Raw genomic sequence first — 14,550 nt, 5'->3', positions numbered from 1 at the left:
CAATTTGCTTTATGTGTGTGCACTACAATTTACAACAGAAATAAGAGCTACTTCCCCAAATGTCAAGATATCACAGCTCAACATATTCTAAAACACTTCGCTCTGTATCTGTATCTACAAAACTGCAGATCTGGTTAACTTTAATTTTACAGCACTTCGTCTGGAAATTAAGCACTACTAATTTCTGGCATTTTCAAATTATCTTTTAAATATTTACAGATAGATACTAAAGCCTGCTTATGGTGGTGAATTTAAGAGCTAAGAACAATAAGACTTACTACTTCACAGAAATTTTTTTTTAATGCAAAAAAAAAAAACCAAAACAAACCAGTCTGGAATATTTAAAACAGCAAAACATAAGGACTAAGAGGGGATATTAAACTAGTATCCCTGTTCTGGAAATAAATTGTCTTTTATTAGACCTGTGAGTAACTACATTCACTTGAATACAAGTACTTCCACTTAGCGATGCACATCCCCGGGCACGTGGTCAAAATTACAGCTTTCACTGGCTGGTGTCCTTTGGAATTAATAAGCTCACAGTCAGGAAGTGACTTTCATCCATTCACCACTTTGTGAGATTCCTGTAGGACAGAGAACTAAGGTAAAAGCAGTGATCTCAACTTTGCAAAGCTAACAGACAATACCTCCCAACCATGTATTTGTAAGACAAAATAACGAAAACAAGGGGAACTGTGTATTTTTTGTATTTCAAGATACCGGGCAAAAAGCCACGACTTTACCTTCTAGATAGATAAAGACTATCCCTTCAAAAAATAAAATCAATCAAGGCATAGTGCAGCGATATGTCCCACAACAAATATTTTCCTCATTGCAGGGACAAATCTGAATAGTCCTTTTCAGTCCCATACTTCTGCCACAAGTCTTTTTCCCTTCTCAAAGGATTTGCATTAAACATCTGCAGTGCAACTATCTGACAAAAAAAAAAAAAGAAAGATATTACACATATTACGCTGACATAGAGCAAGGCACAGGAACTCCCCATGCCACAATTTACCAAACTCTCACTCAGCAATGCAGTGAGGTGACTTGTCCTAAAACCCATCTGAATTCTGTAGGACAACTTCTCCTATAAAATAATTAGGAAAGGAAACATGCAACTCAGATTTATCATAGAGCCCTCCCTTGGGTAAAGCTGATTTGTCAGCACAATGAATAGCAAATTAAATCCACGAAAATAAAGAAATGGAGTGACTAAACAGTAAAAACAGTTAAAAAAAAAAAAAAAATGCAGCTTCTGATATGTACTGATTGCTGTCAGGATTCACAGTGCAAAATTTAAAAAATGTTTTCTCAACAATCAGAAACATTTTGTTTCCTCCTATCAGTTTGATGTTTAATTAATTGCAGCATAACAAAAGGTCGTTTTCAAAGATGTGCTAAGTGTCTCTGCAAAATGGATTTAATTGCTCAGTGATGGATTTTTCTCCCCACATCCCTTCTGTTCTTTTACCTCGGCGTTTTAGGCCATCATAAGATGCTGCCATTTAAATTCCCTCTTCTACAAACTATTTCCTACTCTCTTCTTACTTGCTTTCGTCTGTGAAAGAAAGAAGGCTGACTCTTGGGTAGCATTATTTATTTAGATGTTTGTATGCCAGTTCCAGGGTCGATGTCAGTTTCAGAGTGTCCTCCCAGAACACAATTCATGCATTTTATTTTCTCTGAAGCAAGACTTCTTTTTGCTAAGTGCATTGGCAAGAATTGCACTCAGCACTGGTCTGAGACCCTACAAAAGAACTACATAACCTGGCAACAGCATTTGGAAGGCAAAAAGTTTTGTCATGAAGTAGTATTGTGGATAAACTACAGATCAGGATCTTTCACAATATGCTTGCATTTTGCATTAGTAAGGAAAGAAATGTCTTTATCACAATAGGCATATCTTCAAAAACATGCCATTTTCTTAGAATATTAAGGGCAGATGGAAGCTTTTTCCTGACTTTTCAGGAACTGAAAAATACAGTACTTTACACTCAGATCTTCAAGGTCTAAAGAGAGGGAGTATGTTTTACAAGACTGCTGCTTTAAATTTGTAGTTTTGCTCACAGCACACAGGCACAACAGAGTATGATACTGCATTTAAATAGCATTTAAGTATTGTTTTAAGTGAGGCAGAAAAGAGGAGGTCCCACTGTTTGGAAAACCACCTTCCACTTTTTAGCAGTACTTAGAAAGGGGAAGAGCACATAGGAACGCAGATGGGAGAGCAGGAAGGGGGGTGTTTAGAGACATGCAGGAAAGAATCCAAAGAGCAGACTACTACCAGCAGTTGACAAGGTAGGGTAGCCCTCTAACAGTCACAGACTGCACCTGACAGCACATTTGTTCTTTCTGCTCCACAGCATTTGTAGACAGAAAATCATAATTCAGGATTATTCTCAGAGAAAATGCCTGTGAGTGTACTCACTTTGTATTTGACATGAACAATTTCACAAACGAATTGTGACTAGCACAGTATGATGCTGAGATCTATTTATTACTAGTTTAATTTTTGCAAATACAAAAAACACCTTCACTTGTAGGAGGCTTGTTGCGGCTTGCAGTAATTTGAATGATTAGGGTTAGGGTCAGAAGTACAAATTTAGCATTCACATTTGTGCTGTTTAATAGTTCTGTTGATGTCTCCTGCATATAAACTCACAACTGCAGCATAATTACCTACACTCACACACCCACTTCTCCCTAGCTAACAGAAACCCTTCTGTGACTGCAGAAGGAAACAACCCAGGGTGACGGACTGCTGAGACCTTATGGATGCCATTCAGCATAGATCTTCCGCTCCTGTCAACAGCAACTGCCACAGCTTCTGCTTCACCTCAGTAATGTGAAAGAAACTTGACTCTGGTTAAAACTAAGTATTTATATTCAGAATTCTATTTTTAACTTAGAAAAACTGCAAAGGCTGCAAAGGCAACAGACCTACTTTATGGTAGTGTCCCTTTATGTTACACACACTTGCTCCCTCCTTCCTCATTTCCTCTCAACTGGAATCATTTAAAACTGTAATTTCCTTCAAAGACTTGTCTTTCTCTGTAAAAGTTAAGTGTTGTGTAGACTTTAGCCCAAGATCAACAAACGTTACTTTATCTGGAGAACACAGAAGTAATAAAGGTAAAGAAAAAAATAACATTTCCAGTTTCCTAAGAGCTCTTACTGCACGCTGTATAAGGCCCTAGCCAAAAATGCATAACCACCATCATTCAAGGAGTCAACTAGCAGGAGTCAATGCAGCTTGTCAGGTTCAAAAGACTTAAGTAACTTTGATAATTAGCATAAGACACAGAATGTTTAGGAGGTTAATGAACTCTAAAAAGACTAATATTGTTTGAGATATCAATAGAGCTTTTGAAGGATGGAGGGGAAATCCTACTCTTGCATAATGCTGATGTAGAAGAAAGCTTCAATTATTTTCAGCTCTCATTTCACTCCTCTGTATCTCCAATAGCAAGTTTGAATACGAAAAAGAAAAGCTTTCAAACTAGTACAAAAAGCTCCAGCAGAAAAGCAAAGTGAGAAGCTTGTTTTAAAGGAAAGTCTCAGAATGCTAGAAATTAAAAATTTCCCCAAGCCATGAAAAACATTCACAGCCTGTTACCCAAGGGCTAACCACAGAATACAGGCTCAAGAGCTGACAATACAAGGGCCCCAGAATACAGGCTCAAGAGCTGACAAATGTTGCTAGATGATTGTCTAGAATCTAGAATGTCAAAGATTGTCTAGAATCTTTGATGTCAAAGACTTTTCCTTCTCAACTGAAACCCAACACACTGCCCTTGCAGCCACATTATTACAATGAAAGAGCCTTCTATCAAATAAAAATCTACTGAAGAAAACCCCACTCATTGCTATACTTAATATTTTTCCCCTTAGAACATTCTGTTTTGCACATTTTCAAAGCACCATCTGGGCATTCATGTGTAATTGTAATCTTCAACAGCCCTGTGAGGAACGCACTCACAGCTTCAGAAATGAATATAACACTAAATACACTTAATAACACTAAATTCCTTGCCACCAGCTCTATCTCCTTCCATCCCCACATAGTTAGCATGTTTTCTTCCTGAACATTTCTTAAAGGACTGCAGCAGCCAGAGTCTTATTCTTTCTTCTATCTGCTTCAATTGTGACCATCAAGTCTTATTTTTCCTTCTATCTGCTTGAATTGCGGCACAGCAAGTAGATTGCTGCTTTGTGACAAAGCCAGGATGGTTTACAGACTGGATATAAGACAACAGAAAAAATAACACAGCTTGAGCAAATGAACCAAGACATTTCCCCACCTGCAGCCTAGAAGTTGGTAACAAACAGAGCATTATGCTACTCCAGTTTCAGCACACGCAGACTCCATGTTTATGCCTTTAAGTCAGTACGCTTTAATGTCTATAACCTCCATGAAATCCAATGACACTGTTAGAATTGTAACTGATATTACAAAGGCAGACAGACAAAATATTTTGGAGGAAGCCAGAAGACAACCTCTTCCTGAAAATGGCTTAGGGGGAGAAAAACAAAAACAAAACAAAACAAAAAAAATCAACAATAGCATCTGTAAAGACTTTCCTTCTTCAAAATGGAGGGACTCTGTAAAATGACTTTTGTGATCCCTGAGAGTAACTACCAAGAAAGTCTCATTCTCTTCCTCTTTCTTCTTCAGTCATTTATTCCCATCCATTTCCTTTTGCTGCGTCAAGTGATCATGTGGCAAACCAGATTGGCAACTTCATTAGAACATGAAAAATAACCTGAAGATGAGCAGAACCCTGCAGTGCCAGAGCACCAGTCCAGCCTGCTGTGCCACCGAACCGAAGGACAAAGTGACAGTAAGACACAGAGAGCCTGTCTGTCTGTCAGCAGCCTGAGTCTTAGCACAGCCTGCACCGCCAAGCTGGGGATGCCCAGCGTTAAACACAGAATGAGTCTGACTGATAACTCCGCAAGCCTGAACAGTGTAAATCCTAGACTTCCGTAAGATTCTTACGCTAAGCCTAACCAATCATTTTGCAAATCGGACACTGAGTAACCCCCTGACTGGAAAAAATTCTTCTTCCTGCCTATCTGGCTGCTAAACGCAGCACCACACCCTTCTCATCTCCCGGAAGCCCACACAGCTCTTTACGCACCTTCCCGGCGCCAACCGCGGTGCTGGGGCTCCTATCGCTGCCTTTTTGCTATTTCAGGTCAACTCCGAAAGATGCTCAGTGGGTGAAAGACCGGAGCAAACTGTTACATGAAAGAAGTTCTGAGGCTTTAACAGAACATCGGAAAGTGGGGGATGACCGACTGAGTGCTCCTAAACCCGGTCAGCAGTGTTTTGTTTTGTTTTTGTTACAAAACCCTGCGATTCGCTATGAGTACTGAGAAGCGAAGTTCCGCGAGGGGTGCCCGAGGACAGACCCGCAGCGCTCGGGCGGCGCCGAGGTTAATGGCGGCGGGGCGGGGAGAGGCGGGGGCCGCCGGTTCTGACAGCCCGAGCCCAGCTCCCCCGCTGTCCACGTGTCAGCCGGCACTGGGCCGACCCGCGCCCACGGCGGCCCGTGCTGACAGCGAGAAGACGGGGAGGGGAGGGGGCGGCTGGCCTAGCCCTGAGGACCCTCCCTTACCTGGCTTGGCGGGCTTGGGCGGTGGCTTGGACATGGCTGCGGCGGGACCTGACGGGCTGCGCAGGTGCCTCGGGGCGGTGGGGATGATCGGGGCGAGCCGCTCCGCGCTACTGGGCACGGTGCGCGGCGACAGCTGCGGGGAGGAAGGGGGTGGGCGGGCGCCGGTATCCTGCGCAGCGCCCCACAGCGGCAGCAGCGAGCACCGCACCACCCCGAAATACCGCACAACCAATCCTCTCTTCGCTCTCCTTTGCCTGGTGGGAAGAGCACGGGAGGGGGGAGGGCTACCAATCGGGGTGCGCGGCCTGAGGAGCAGCCAATCGGACCGCGCGGTGTCGGAGAGGGCGGGACTGACTGCCGGGCCGCCGGAGCGCGGCAAGGGGGTGGGCTTTGGTTGGGTCCGTGGGTTTGAGCTGCGCTGAGCGTCCCACGGGTCAGCGCCTCCCGTGTGGGAGCTCTTGGGGCGGGGTGGCTCGTTTGGATGCTGTCGTTGCACGTTTAATGCTCAGCCCGAGGCAGCTCTGTGGGAGAGTGCAGTGGAACTTCACTCGGCTCTTTAAAGAGGCCGAGTAACTTCCGAGTTGTGTGCTGCAACGCTGGAGGCCAGTTTGCCTTCGCCATTTGAGTTGTACGTTGTTCTGAGGGAGGCAGAGTTGATGTTTGGTTGGTTTTTGTTTGTTTGTTTTGTTTTTTGTTTTTTGTTTTTTTTTTTTTCCAGAAAATTGGGATTAAGATTGGTATAGCTGGTGACGTAAGTTGAGTCCAAAGCTCAGCACGTGTGCCCAGGTGTTATTTGGGCTGTGCCGCAGCGTTTCTGTGGGGCAAAGGCTAATGCCCCAGAACGCAGTTTAGTTTGAAAATAGCATTGGGGTTTTTTGCAGATCATGTTTCAGATGTTTTGCAGATCATGATCATATCGTGAGAACAGGTAATCTGTTTTCATTCTTCACACTGACAGCCAGTGCCATGAACACACAGTGAACTGTGGAATTCAGGAGTTACTTTTTAAACATCTTTCTTCCCTCAGCACATCACTGTCTTCTGTTGTTGGTGGTGTGGTTTTTTTTAATAGCTTTTTTGTTGTTTGTTTGTCTTTCTACCTCAGCACGTGTTTACATTTGGATACTGTTAATGATTGAGCTAGGATTGTATTTTTTTCCAGGTACTGCTGTGCTAATCAGTAGCGGTAATACTGAATCTCTCAGAGTTCTCCTCAAATCATTAAATACTGTCTAAGGTAAAATACATAGAAATCTGTGACACAGCATTTGTATTGGAGGGTTTTGTTAGCATTTCAACAAGCAGCTGAGGTTCTGACAGTAAGTTTGTGGAGGAAAAAAAAAAAAAAAAAAAAAGACAGAAAACAAGTCTTATCTGTAACCGGAATTTCTTATTGACTATTATGTTATTAATGACTGTTGATTTTGCTGAATTGAGAGTTTTCACTGACTCTGTTTCTGACAGTGGAAAGGAAGAACTGAAGGGAAAACAAGCAATGAAAATACTGGTGATTGGCCTTGGAGGGTAAGTATTAGAAAATTAAATTTCCTCTGCAGCTCAAGACTGGTCTTCCTTTCAGAGTGAACTGTGGTGTAACTTGTACTTCTGCATAGATCATTTTTGAAAATAGTTTACAAATAATGTGTAACGCCTAAGAAATTATTCCTGCCTCTATTGGAGATCTCAGGTACCACTTCTAGTTTATTTCTTGTCACTAAAAGCTGTTAGAACTTGCCAGAAAATTTCAAGAGCGTATTTACTGTTAATAAACCTCTTGGAGGTGGGGAGAGAGAGGAGCTAATGGCATCTCTGTGATTTACACTACTTATGTAGAGGTGCATGACCATAGGTCTGTTTATGTCTAAAAGTGAGATCTTGTCTGATGCAGTATCTGTGTTTTCTAACTCAGAGTTACAAATGGAGGAAAAACAACATTGGCAGAAAAGCTTAAGAAACTGCTTCCAAATTGTGATACAATCTCTCAGGATGACTTCTTTAAGGTAATGGTATTGATGGACAGACCTGATATATAGAAGTGCTCTTGAGTAAATGTTAGTATAATTTCTACTCGTTTAAAGTTCTCTGTTATTGGACTGTTAAAATTGATACTGCTTTCAAGCTACGGCAGGGGAGATTCAGGCTGGACATGAGGAAGTATTACTTTTCAGAAAGGGTGGTCAGGCACTGGAATGGCTGCCCAGGGAGGTGGTGGAGTCACCGAGCCTGGGGGTGTTCAAGGAAAGGCTGGATGTTGTGTTGAGGGACATGGTTTAGTGGGAGCTATTGGGAATAGGTGAACGGTTGGACTGGATGATCTTTTAGGTCTTTTCCAACCTTGGTGATTGTATGATTCTATGATTCTAATGTTAACTTTGTCAGCACTGAGGTTATTGAAATTTCAGTGGCCAAAATCACTGAGTATGCTCAGCAAAATAAATTGACTGTATTTTATACAGTTTCAAAGTAAGGAATGAGTGTATGATGGATACATTTCTGAAGATACTGTGTGCTAACAGAGTTAATGTTATTGCTTTGTTAACCCTAGTGCTGTGTAGGAGTATGTAGCTCTTCATTTCCTAAACCAAAAAAGGAAAGAAAAATCAAAACTGTTGTATGAGTATCAAAGTTCTGTGCGAAAGAGGTTGAACATGTTTTTATTTCTTAAAAGTGAAGTTCTAGTGAACTTCAAAGTGATGACTTGGAGGATTTGTTGTTACAAATGAAATGAAGTGTTTGTATTATATTTGAATAGCTTTATGCAGCATTTAAATTTTGAGGACAAATTTATCAGTTAGTATACAAGTGTGTATGCCCTCATTTTTGTAACTGAAGAAAACAGACCTGTGTAAGCGCTTATGAAAGCACAATTGAAAACTGCAATGTTTTTTCTCTTTAGCCAGAGTCTGAAGTAGAAACAGACGAGCGTGGATTTAAGCTGTATGATGGTCAGTAACTCTGACTTGTTGTTGTGTTGGTTGTGTTGTGTTGAGCTTGGTTTCCTGTCTCTTCTAAGCAAGCAACACCCCTGTTTTGTGTCTATTCTTAGCAAGGTTGTAAACAAACAATGCAGAGCAATCCTTACTTCACTTTCTCTCACCTCACTGAGATAAAAATAGAAAACTTTTTGAATTAGTAAACCTCTGAAGCTGGTGCTTGTCTTTCCCTTTCCTTGTTTTAATCTTCTAGAGTTGCATTGGGTCTAGTGGCAAATGGTTCAGCTCATTTGAAAGTCTCTTGAATTGCAGCACTGGCATAAGCTAAACCTCATTACTTTCTATGTATTGATGGATTTATTTATTTTTTTTCACATTAATAACTAACTGATTGGGTATCTTAATGATCGTGTCTCTTTCCTTATTATGTTCCAAATCAGATAAGATTGGATCTTGTCCAGACACCTTTATCTCATGTCAGGTCTTACACAGAGACCAGAATGGTTCCAAATTCAGACTTACTGCTGGCTCAACATGCCAGCTTAGTTGTGTGAACTTCTATACCTAGTTCTACTTTTTGCCAGTGTTCTATTCCAGGTCAAGACTATGTACAAACAGTTGATTATCAGTTACTCTCTTCTGATACTTGGTGATTGCAAAATGTATTACTCTGAACATTGTCCTGAACCTTAAATTGTAGCTGAAATCTGACTTCCATCAGTTAATGCAGTCTGTGGTTCAGTTTCTACACTAAATGAAAGTAGAATGTGAAACTAGATGAGAAAGTTCATCTTTCTGGTCTTAATACTGCTCTTCTATATTACATCAAAGTTTGTATCCAGAGTCTGCCTTTGGGCTACAGTTCAGTAACTCATGTGACATCTCACTCTGGACAAAACCATGTGCTACATTGTAATATTTTACCTCTTATGCCATCCTACCAGTCTGAGCCCTCCCTCCCCACCATCCAAATATTTAAAACTTAACAAAAAAAGCAAAGGATTTTTGAACCCCATTCCTTGCTTTGTTTAAGTGATAGTTGACACAAGGGTAGAAGTCTGGGCTAAGTATTTATGGGTCCTATGGAATAGGATAGCAGTTTGTACATTTTCTTCCAAAGGGAAAAGGGCTGTGAATTCACTCATCTTTTGTTGTCACAGGGTTCTGAAAGTCCACACCCACCAAATGTATCCCAAACATGGGGAAAGGATTTGTTTCAAGGTATCATCAGCTACAAACATGAAACTACTTACACCTAAGAGACTTGTAGGGCTAATAGCATTCCCTTTCATTTAGGCTTATATGTAGATTATTCCTTTCTTACTGATTCATCTAGTACTTGATGCCCTCTATATGGATGAAATGGTGAAAAGTATTCACAACTGGATGAAAAGCCATGCAAGCTCAGGCATTGTGACTGAAAAACCGATGGACACATGTAACAGACTAAAGATGACAGAAGATGTTTATATTTTGATTGTTGAAGGCTTTCTGCTGTATAATTATGAGTAAGTAGTAATGCATAAATCGGTATATTAAAAGCTGCCCTAAAAACAGGGTACTAAACATAAGCATCCTGGCTTGTATCAGAAATAGTTTTACCAGCAGAAGCAGGGAGGTGATCATCCCTCTGTACTCAGCTCTGGTGAGGTTGTACCTCATGTACAGTGTTGAGTTTTGGGCCCCTCGCTACGAGAAAAATGTTGGGGCTCTGGAGTGTTTTCAGAGAAGGGCAAAGAAACTGGTGAAGGGTCTGGAGCACAGGCCTTATGAGGAATGGCTGGGGGAGCTGGGATTCTTTAGTCTGGAGAGAGGAGGCTCAGGGAAGTTCTTATGGCTCTCTATAACTACGTGAAAGGAGGTGTGTTGAGGTGGGGATCAGCCTCTTCTCCCATGTAACTACAGTGATAGGATGAGAGGAAATGGCCTCAAGTTGTGCCAGGGGAGATTCAGGTTGAATGTTAGGAAGAGCTTCTCTGAGAGAAAGGGAATGGGCTGCCCAGGGAGGTGGTGGACTCGCTGTCTGTGGAGGTGTTTAAGAAACGTTTAAATACAGTACTGAGGGACATAGTTTAGTGGCAGATATTAGTGACACGTGGATGGTTGGACTGGATGATCTTAGAGGTCTTTTCCAACCTTGGTGATTCTATGATTCTATATTACTGTCTTAGGCCACTTAATGAACTCTGGAATAGAAGATATTTTTTGACCCTTCCTTATGAAGAGTGTAAAAGGAGAAGGAGGTAAGATTATTTGGTTGTTGTTCACAGATGGTGACTATATCCCCTAACCTGAACTATGATTTTTTTTGGTACCAGCTTTTCTTTAGCACTTGACAGATATAAGCTGCTAAGAGCATCTATTATCTGTTATTCCTAGGCAACACTCTGTGGGTATTTAGCAGACATTAACAAGAACATGCAGAGAAGTGGTTGTTATTTTTTGTTTTGTTCTGTTTTATATATATATATATATATATATATTAAAATGTTAAGTGTTTTACAAGCAGTGAAACACAATTTGTTGTCCAGAAAAACTACTTAGATTACCAACTAAATGCTAGAGTTAAACTAATGTAAAAGGAGAAAAAAAACATGCAGCTATACATGATGATTAATGTTAAAATACCAATCTTTATGCATGGTGTTGCTGGGTTGTTTTTTTTGCTTTTTTTGTTTTTGTTTTTGTTTTTTTGTTTTTCTAAATGAAACATGCTTCATTTAGACTGTATTTTAGTTACATTGCAAGTTTGATTTGGGATGTTAAGCCAGTGATTGACTTGGCTCCAGATTTGAAACACTATTGTGTGCTTGAAGCAAGACGTTTGCACAGAATCAAAATCTGGCATCTGAGTGAAGCAGTTCTCCTCTCAATTGTCTTTAGTTGACTGCACTTTTTTGGTTCTTGACTAGACGTGCCCTTCAGGAGTTTAGTATCTGAATTTCTAGTGAATTAAAACTTGAGAAATCCATGCCAATAAAAAGAAGCAAAACGTAATTTCTTTGGGCAAAACTTTCAATACAGGTTAATTTATATGTGATATATTTTTCAGTTAAACTCCTTTTACCTTGTCTTTAATTTAATTTGGTTGTCAGAAATAGATTAGCAAGAATCATACCACAGATTATATTATAACGGAGTAGCTTCCTTTATTCCAGTAGATATGCAAGATTCTTGCTTCTGTATTTTTTAAATGTAAAACTTGCATAGGAAAGCACATGTGTTTCTGTGTAGCACCAGAGTCTATCAGCCAGCAGATACACCCGGGTACTTCGATGGACATGTGTGGCCTATGTACCTGAAATATAAAAATGAAATGGAAGAAAGTGCAAGTAACATTGGTATGATATCTTTAATTTTAAAAATATAAAATGATTAAATGTGTCACATTTCAGGATTTTGTTTGGTTGCTAGTGGTATTTTTTTGTAAGGGACAAAACTTTCTTCAAATATTATTGTGACATTTGCACAACAGGTCAACTGGTTTTGACCTTTCTGTTGTTTTTTTGTTTGTTTGTTTGGGTGGTTTTTTTTAAGGCTTCAAGGTCGTATCTTGTTATTTTTCTAAATGATTATGATTTAAGAAATGTAAACTTTTTTTTATCACTACATCCATTAACAAGATAGTTCGCATGTGCATGTGTGCGTACGTGTCTGTGACTAACCAGGAAACTTCTGAGACAGAATCTGATGCACGAAAATCCTGTATGAGGTCCTTATAAAAGCTATGGGACATTTCACAAATACTTTTTGGTACATACTACATGCAGTAACTAGTCTTGTCAAAATAGTGTCAAATGTGTGGTGCTGTGCGTTTGTGTGATGTTTGCACTCGCACAGCTCTTGGGACTGCCTAATTCTGGACTGAGTGTCAGAGAAAAGAGGTCAGGCAGCTGTGTCAGCAGCATGCAGGGCACTGCTGCTTACTGAGCAGAGAGAATGAGAACTGCAGTGTCCTTCCTTAGTTTGCTCAAATCCTAAAGCTGAGGAAGAACCTGTAACTTCCTCCTGCATAGGAACCTTTCTGTTGAATTATTCCAGCTCTACTGTCCTAATGTTATAATTCTTTTGCAGAATTTTTTACTATAAATATTTGCAAACTAATTATTAACTGAATACTTGTACACTATTGCTTTCTAACATTCAAACTGAGTTTGGGAAAGGAGCAGAGGCTTGCATTGTTCTTGCTTTCTATTTTTTCCTCTCAGTACACTCATAAGAATACTGATAATTTTGCTAATTATAACTACAGATAACATATAGCTGGCACAGAACTAATGTTTTTTTTTTTTTTTTCTTTTTTTCTCAGTTTATTTAGATGGAACTAAATCCCAAGAGGAGCTTTTATCCTCTGTGTATAATGACATAATACAGGAAATAAAAAGGCTGAGAGAAGGAAGTAAGTGATATTATTGGAAATTGAATTTGCTTACAGAATTCCAAGATAACTACAAGCTCACTACTCTGTATGTAAATGCTGCAAGGATTAGATAGATCTGTTGTCTCCCTGTATAAGCATATTATAGGCCTTATATGTATTTGCCTTACACATACGTACCTTATACATTTTTACTCTGTCATGATAAAGTATATCTTTAAGTTCACTGAAATTGGATTTTGTTGAATAATAGGTGAATTCACTGCTATCTACTAATAAATCTTAAAAAAGAGAAGTAAAATGAGACAAAACATAAATTAAAGATGTGTCTTGGTGATAGTAGTCTCAGATATATGGTGATGTCACATGCAAACAAAGAAATGACACAAGTTAAAGGTGTGTACTTTTTATTTCAGATCAGCAGGTCACAGCATGATAAAGCAGAGTACCTCAGTTTGGTCTGATACAAATTGAAAACTCCAGGACTGTGGAACTTGGCAAGACAACCAACTGGGCAGATGCCTATGTTTATGTCCATAGTTCATACAATCACAAGTGGATTAGTAGCTAAAGTGTTAGCTCTGTAACTCTCAGATGTTGAGTGCCAACAATGCATTGTTCTTTATAATTCCTTCCATCAGTTGTGCTCTGACTGACCTTTATATGTGATTGAATGTGTATATTCTAAAGTATATATTTTTTGTACATTATACTAAACTGTGAAGATGCAGTTCTGCTGGATCAATAAGCGTATTTGACAACTGACCAATGCAGTTTGAAATGTTCATAAAGTACTTGGGAATTACAATGATAAAAAGCTATTAAGTATGTTTGAGGTAATCACTGGTGAACATGGTTAGAGAAACTAGCTATAAACTATGACAATAGTAATTTTAAGATTCAATGAGCAGTTTAACAGCTTATACAGTAACTGAGTCTGTTACGGGATATATTGTAACTGAACTTCTGTAGAAGTTCAGAATACTATGTAGTATTTCTCAAGTAATCTGCATGTTTGGACCAGTTCAGAATGGGTATTTTAAAAAGAAAGATTGTTGGGAAAATGTGGAGGAATAAGATGCCAGAATGCAGATGCATCACCAACAATATTAAGAGCAAGGATTAGAACATGGTGAAGTGCAAGACCATAAAAGCATGCTTCAGGGAAGAGGAAGTAAGAAATATTCCTTGTTAATCTGCAGAACTCAGGATGAAATTTTACTTATGAAATTATCCAGAGAGCGGATAATGTAAATGTACGTTAAAACTCTATTACAGAATGTGTATATATACTTAGATGAACTGGGAAACTAGGAGATTTAATTATCTTCGATTGCAGGATGAATAAGCCCTTACTTTTCCTGTATGATCTCTTGCAATTTTATCAGCCGAAATCACAATCTATCTGCAGACATGAAAAGCAAAAGACGGACTGTGTTACTTACTACAATTTGGCTAAATTGATCGTGGTGATTGAAAGGTATTACTTAACTATTAGTAGTATTAAAGCACCTTAAAAGCCTGAATAAGTGAGGCCTTAACGTGAGCGATGTAAATTTGTGTCTAAAATAAAGAACTTCCAGATACTATTTGCAATAAAAATGCTTCACATTGC

At 39.5% G+C, this 14,550-nt stretch overlaps 2 protein-coding genes across 10 annotated transcripts in view; one reads left to right on the top strand and one right to left on the bottom strand.

Moving 5' to 3' along the window:
- The window catches only part of OSTF1 (osteoclast stimulating factor 1), a 20,872-nt gene extending 15,141 nt beyond the window's left edge, over positions 1-5,731 (bottom strand). Inside the window, exons 1-2 of one of the 2 annotated variants that reach the window (XM_042826763.1) lie at positions 5,625-5,709; positions 443-584 (exon numbers count right to left, since the gene is read on the bottom strand). In XM_042826763.1, coding sequence (XP_042682697.1) covers positions 443-476 — 34 coding nt within the window. In that variant the 5' untranslated portion in view covers positions 477-584; positions 5,625-5,709. Of the gene's footprint in view, positions 1-442; positions 585-5,624 lie in introns of both variants that reach the window. The other variant, XM_042826762.1, reaches the window with a different exon arrangement.
- Positions 5,146-14,550, top strand: NMRK1 (nicotinamide riboside kinase 1). 8 transcript variants are annotated; one of them, XM_042826770.1, is made up of 9 exons: positions 5,146-5,323; positions 7,089-7,148; positions 7,534-7,624; positions 8,521-8,569; positions 9,894-10,065; positions 10,729-10,800; positions 11,792-11,898; positions 12,867-12,956; positions 13,352-14,550. In XM_042826770.1, exons 2-9 carry the CDS (start codon positions 7,120-7,122, stop codon positions 13,369-13,371), a joined length of 630 nt encoding a protein of 209 aa, XP_042682704.1. In that variant the 5' UTR covers positions 5,146-5,323; positions 7,089-7,119; the 3' UTR covers positions 13,372-14,550. The 8 variants fall into 8 exon arrangements, with proteins under 8 accessions (XP_042682704.1, XP_042682699.1, XP_042682702.1 ...); XM_042826765.1 differs by lacking the exon at positions 5,146-5,323 and adding an exon at positions 6,014-6,252; XM_042826768.1 differs by lacking the exon at positions 5,146-5,323 and adding an exon at positions 6,014-6,287.

Source organism: Centrocercus urophasianus, unplaced genomic scaffold (genome assembly GCF_019232065.1).
Source record: "Centrocercus urophasianus isolate 14NV4802_14NV808 unplaced genomic scaffold, USGS_Curo_1.0 seq_27, whole genome shotgun sequence".
In the NCBI taxonomy this organism is placed as follows: domain Eukaryota; kingdom Metazoa; phylum Chordata; class Aves; order Galliformes; family Phasianidae; genus Centrocercus; species Centrocercus urophasianus.
Note: the sequence above shows the minus strand (reverse complement) of the source record. Positions and strands in the feature narration are given on the sequence as shown.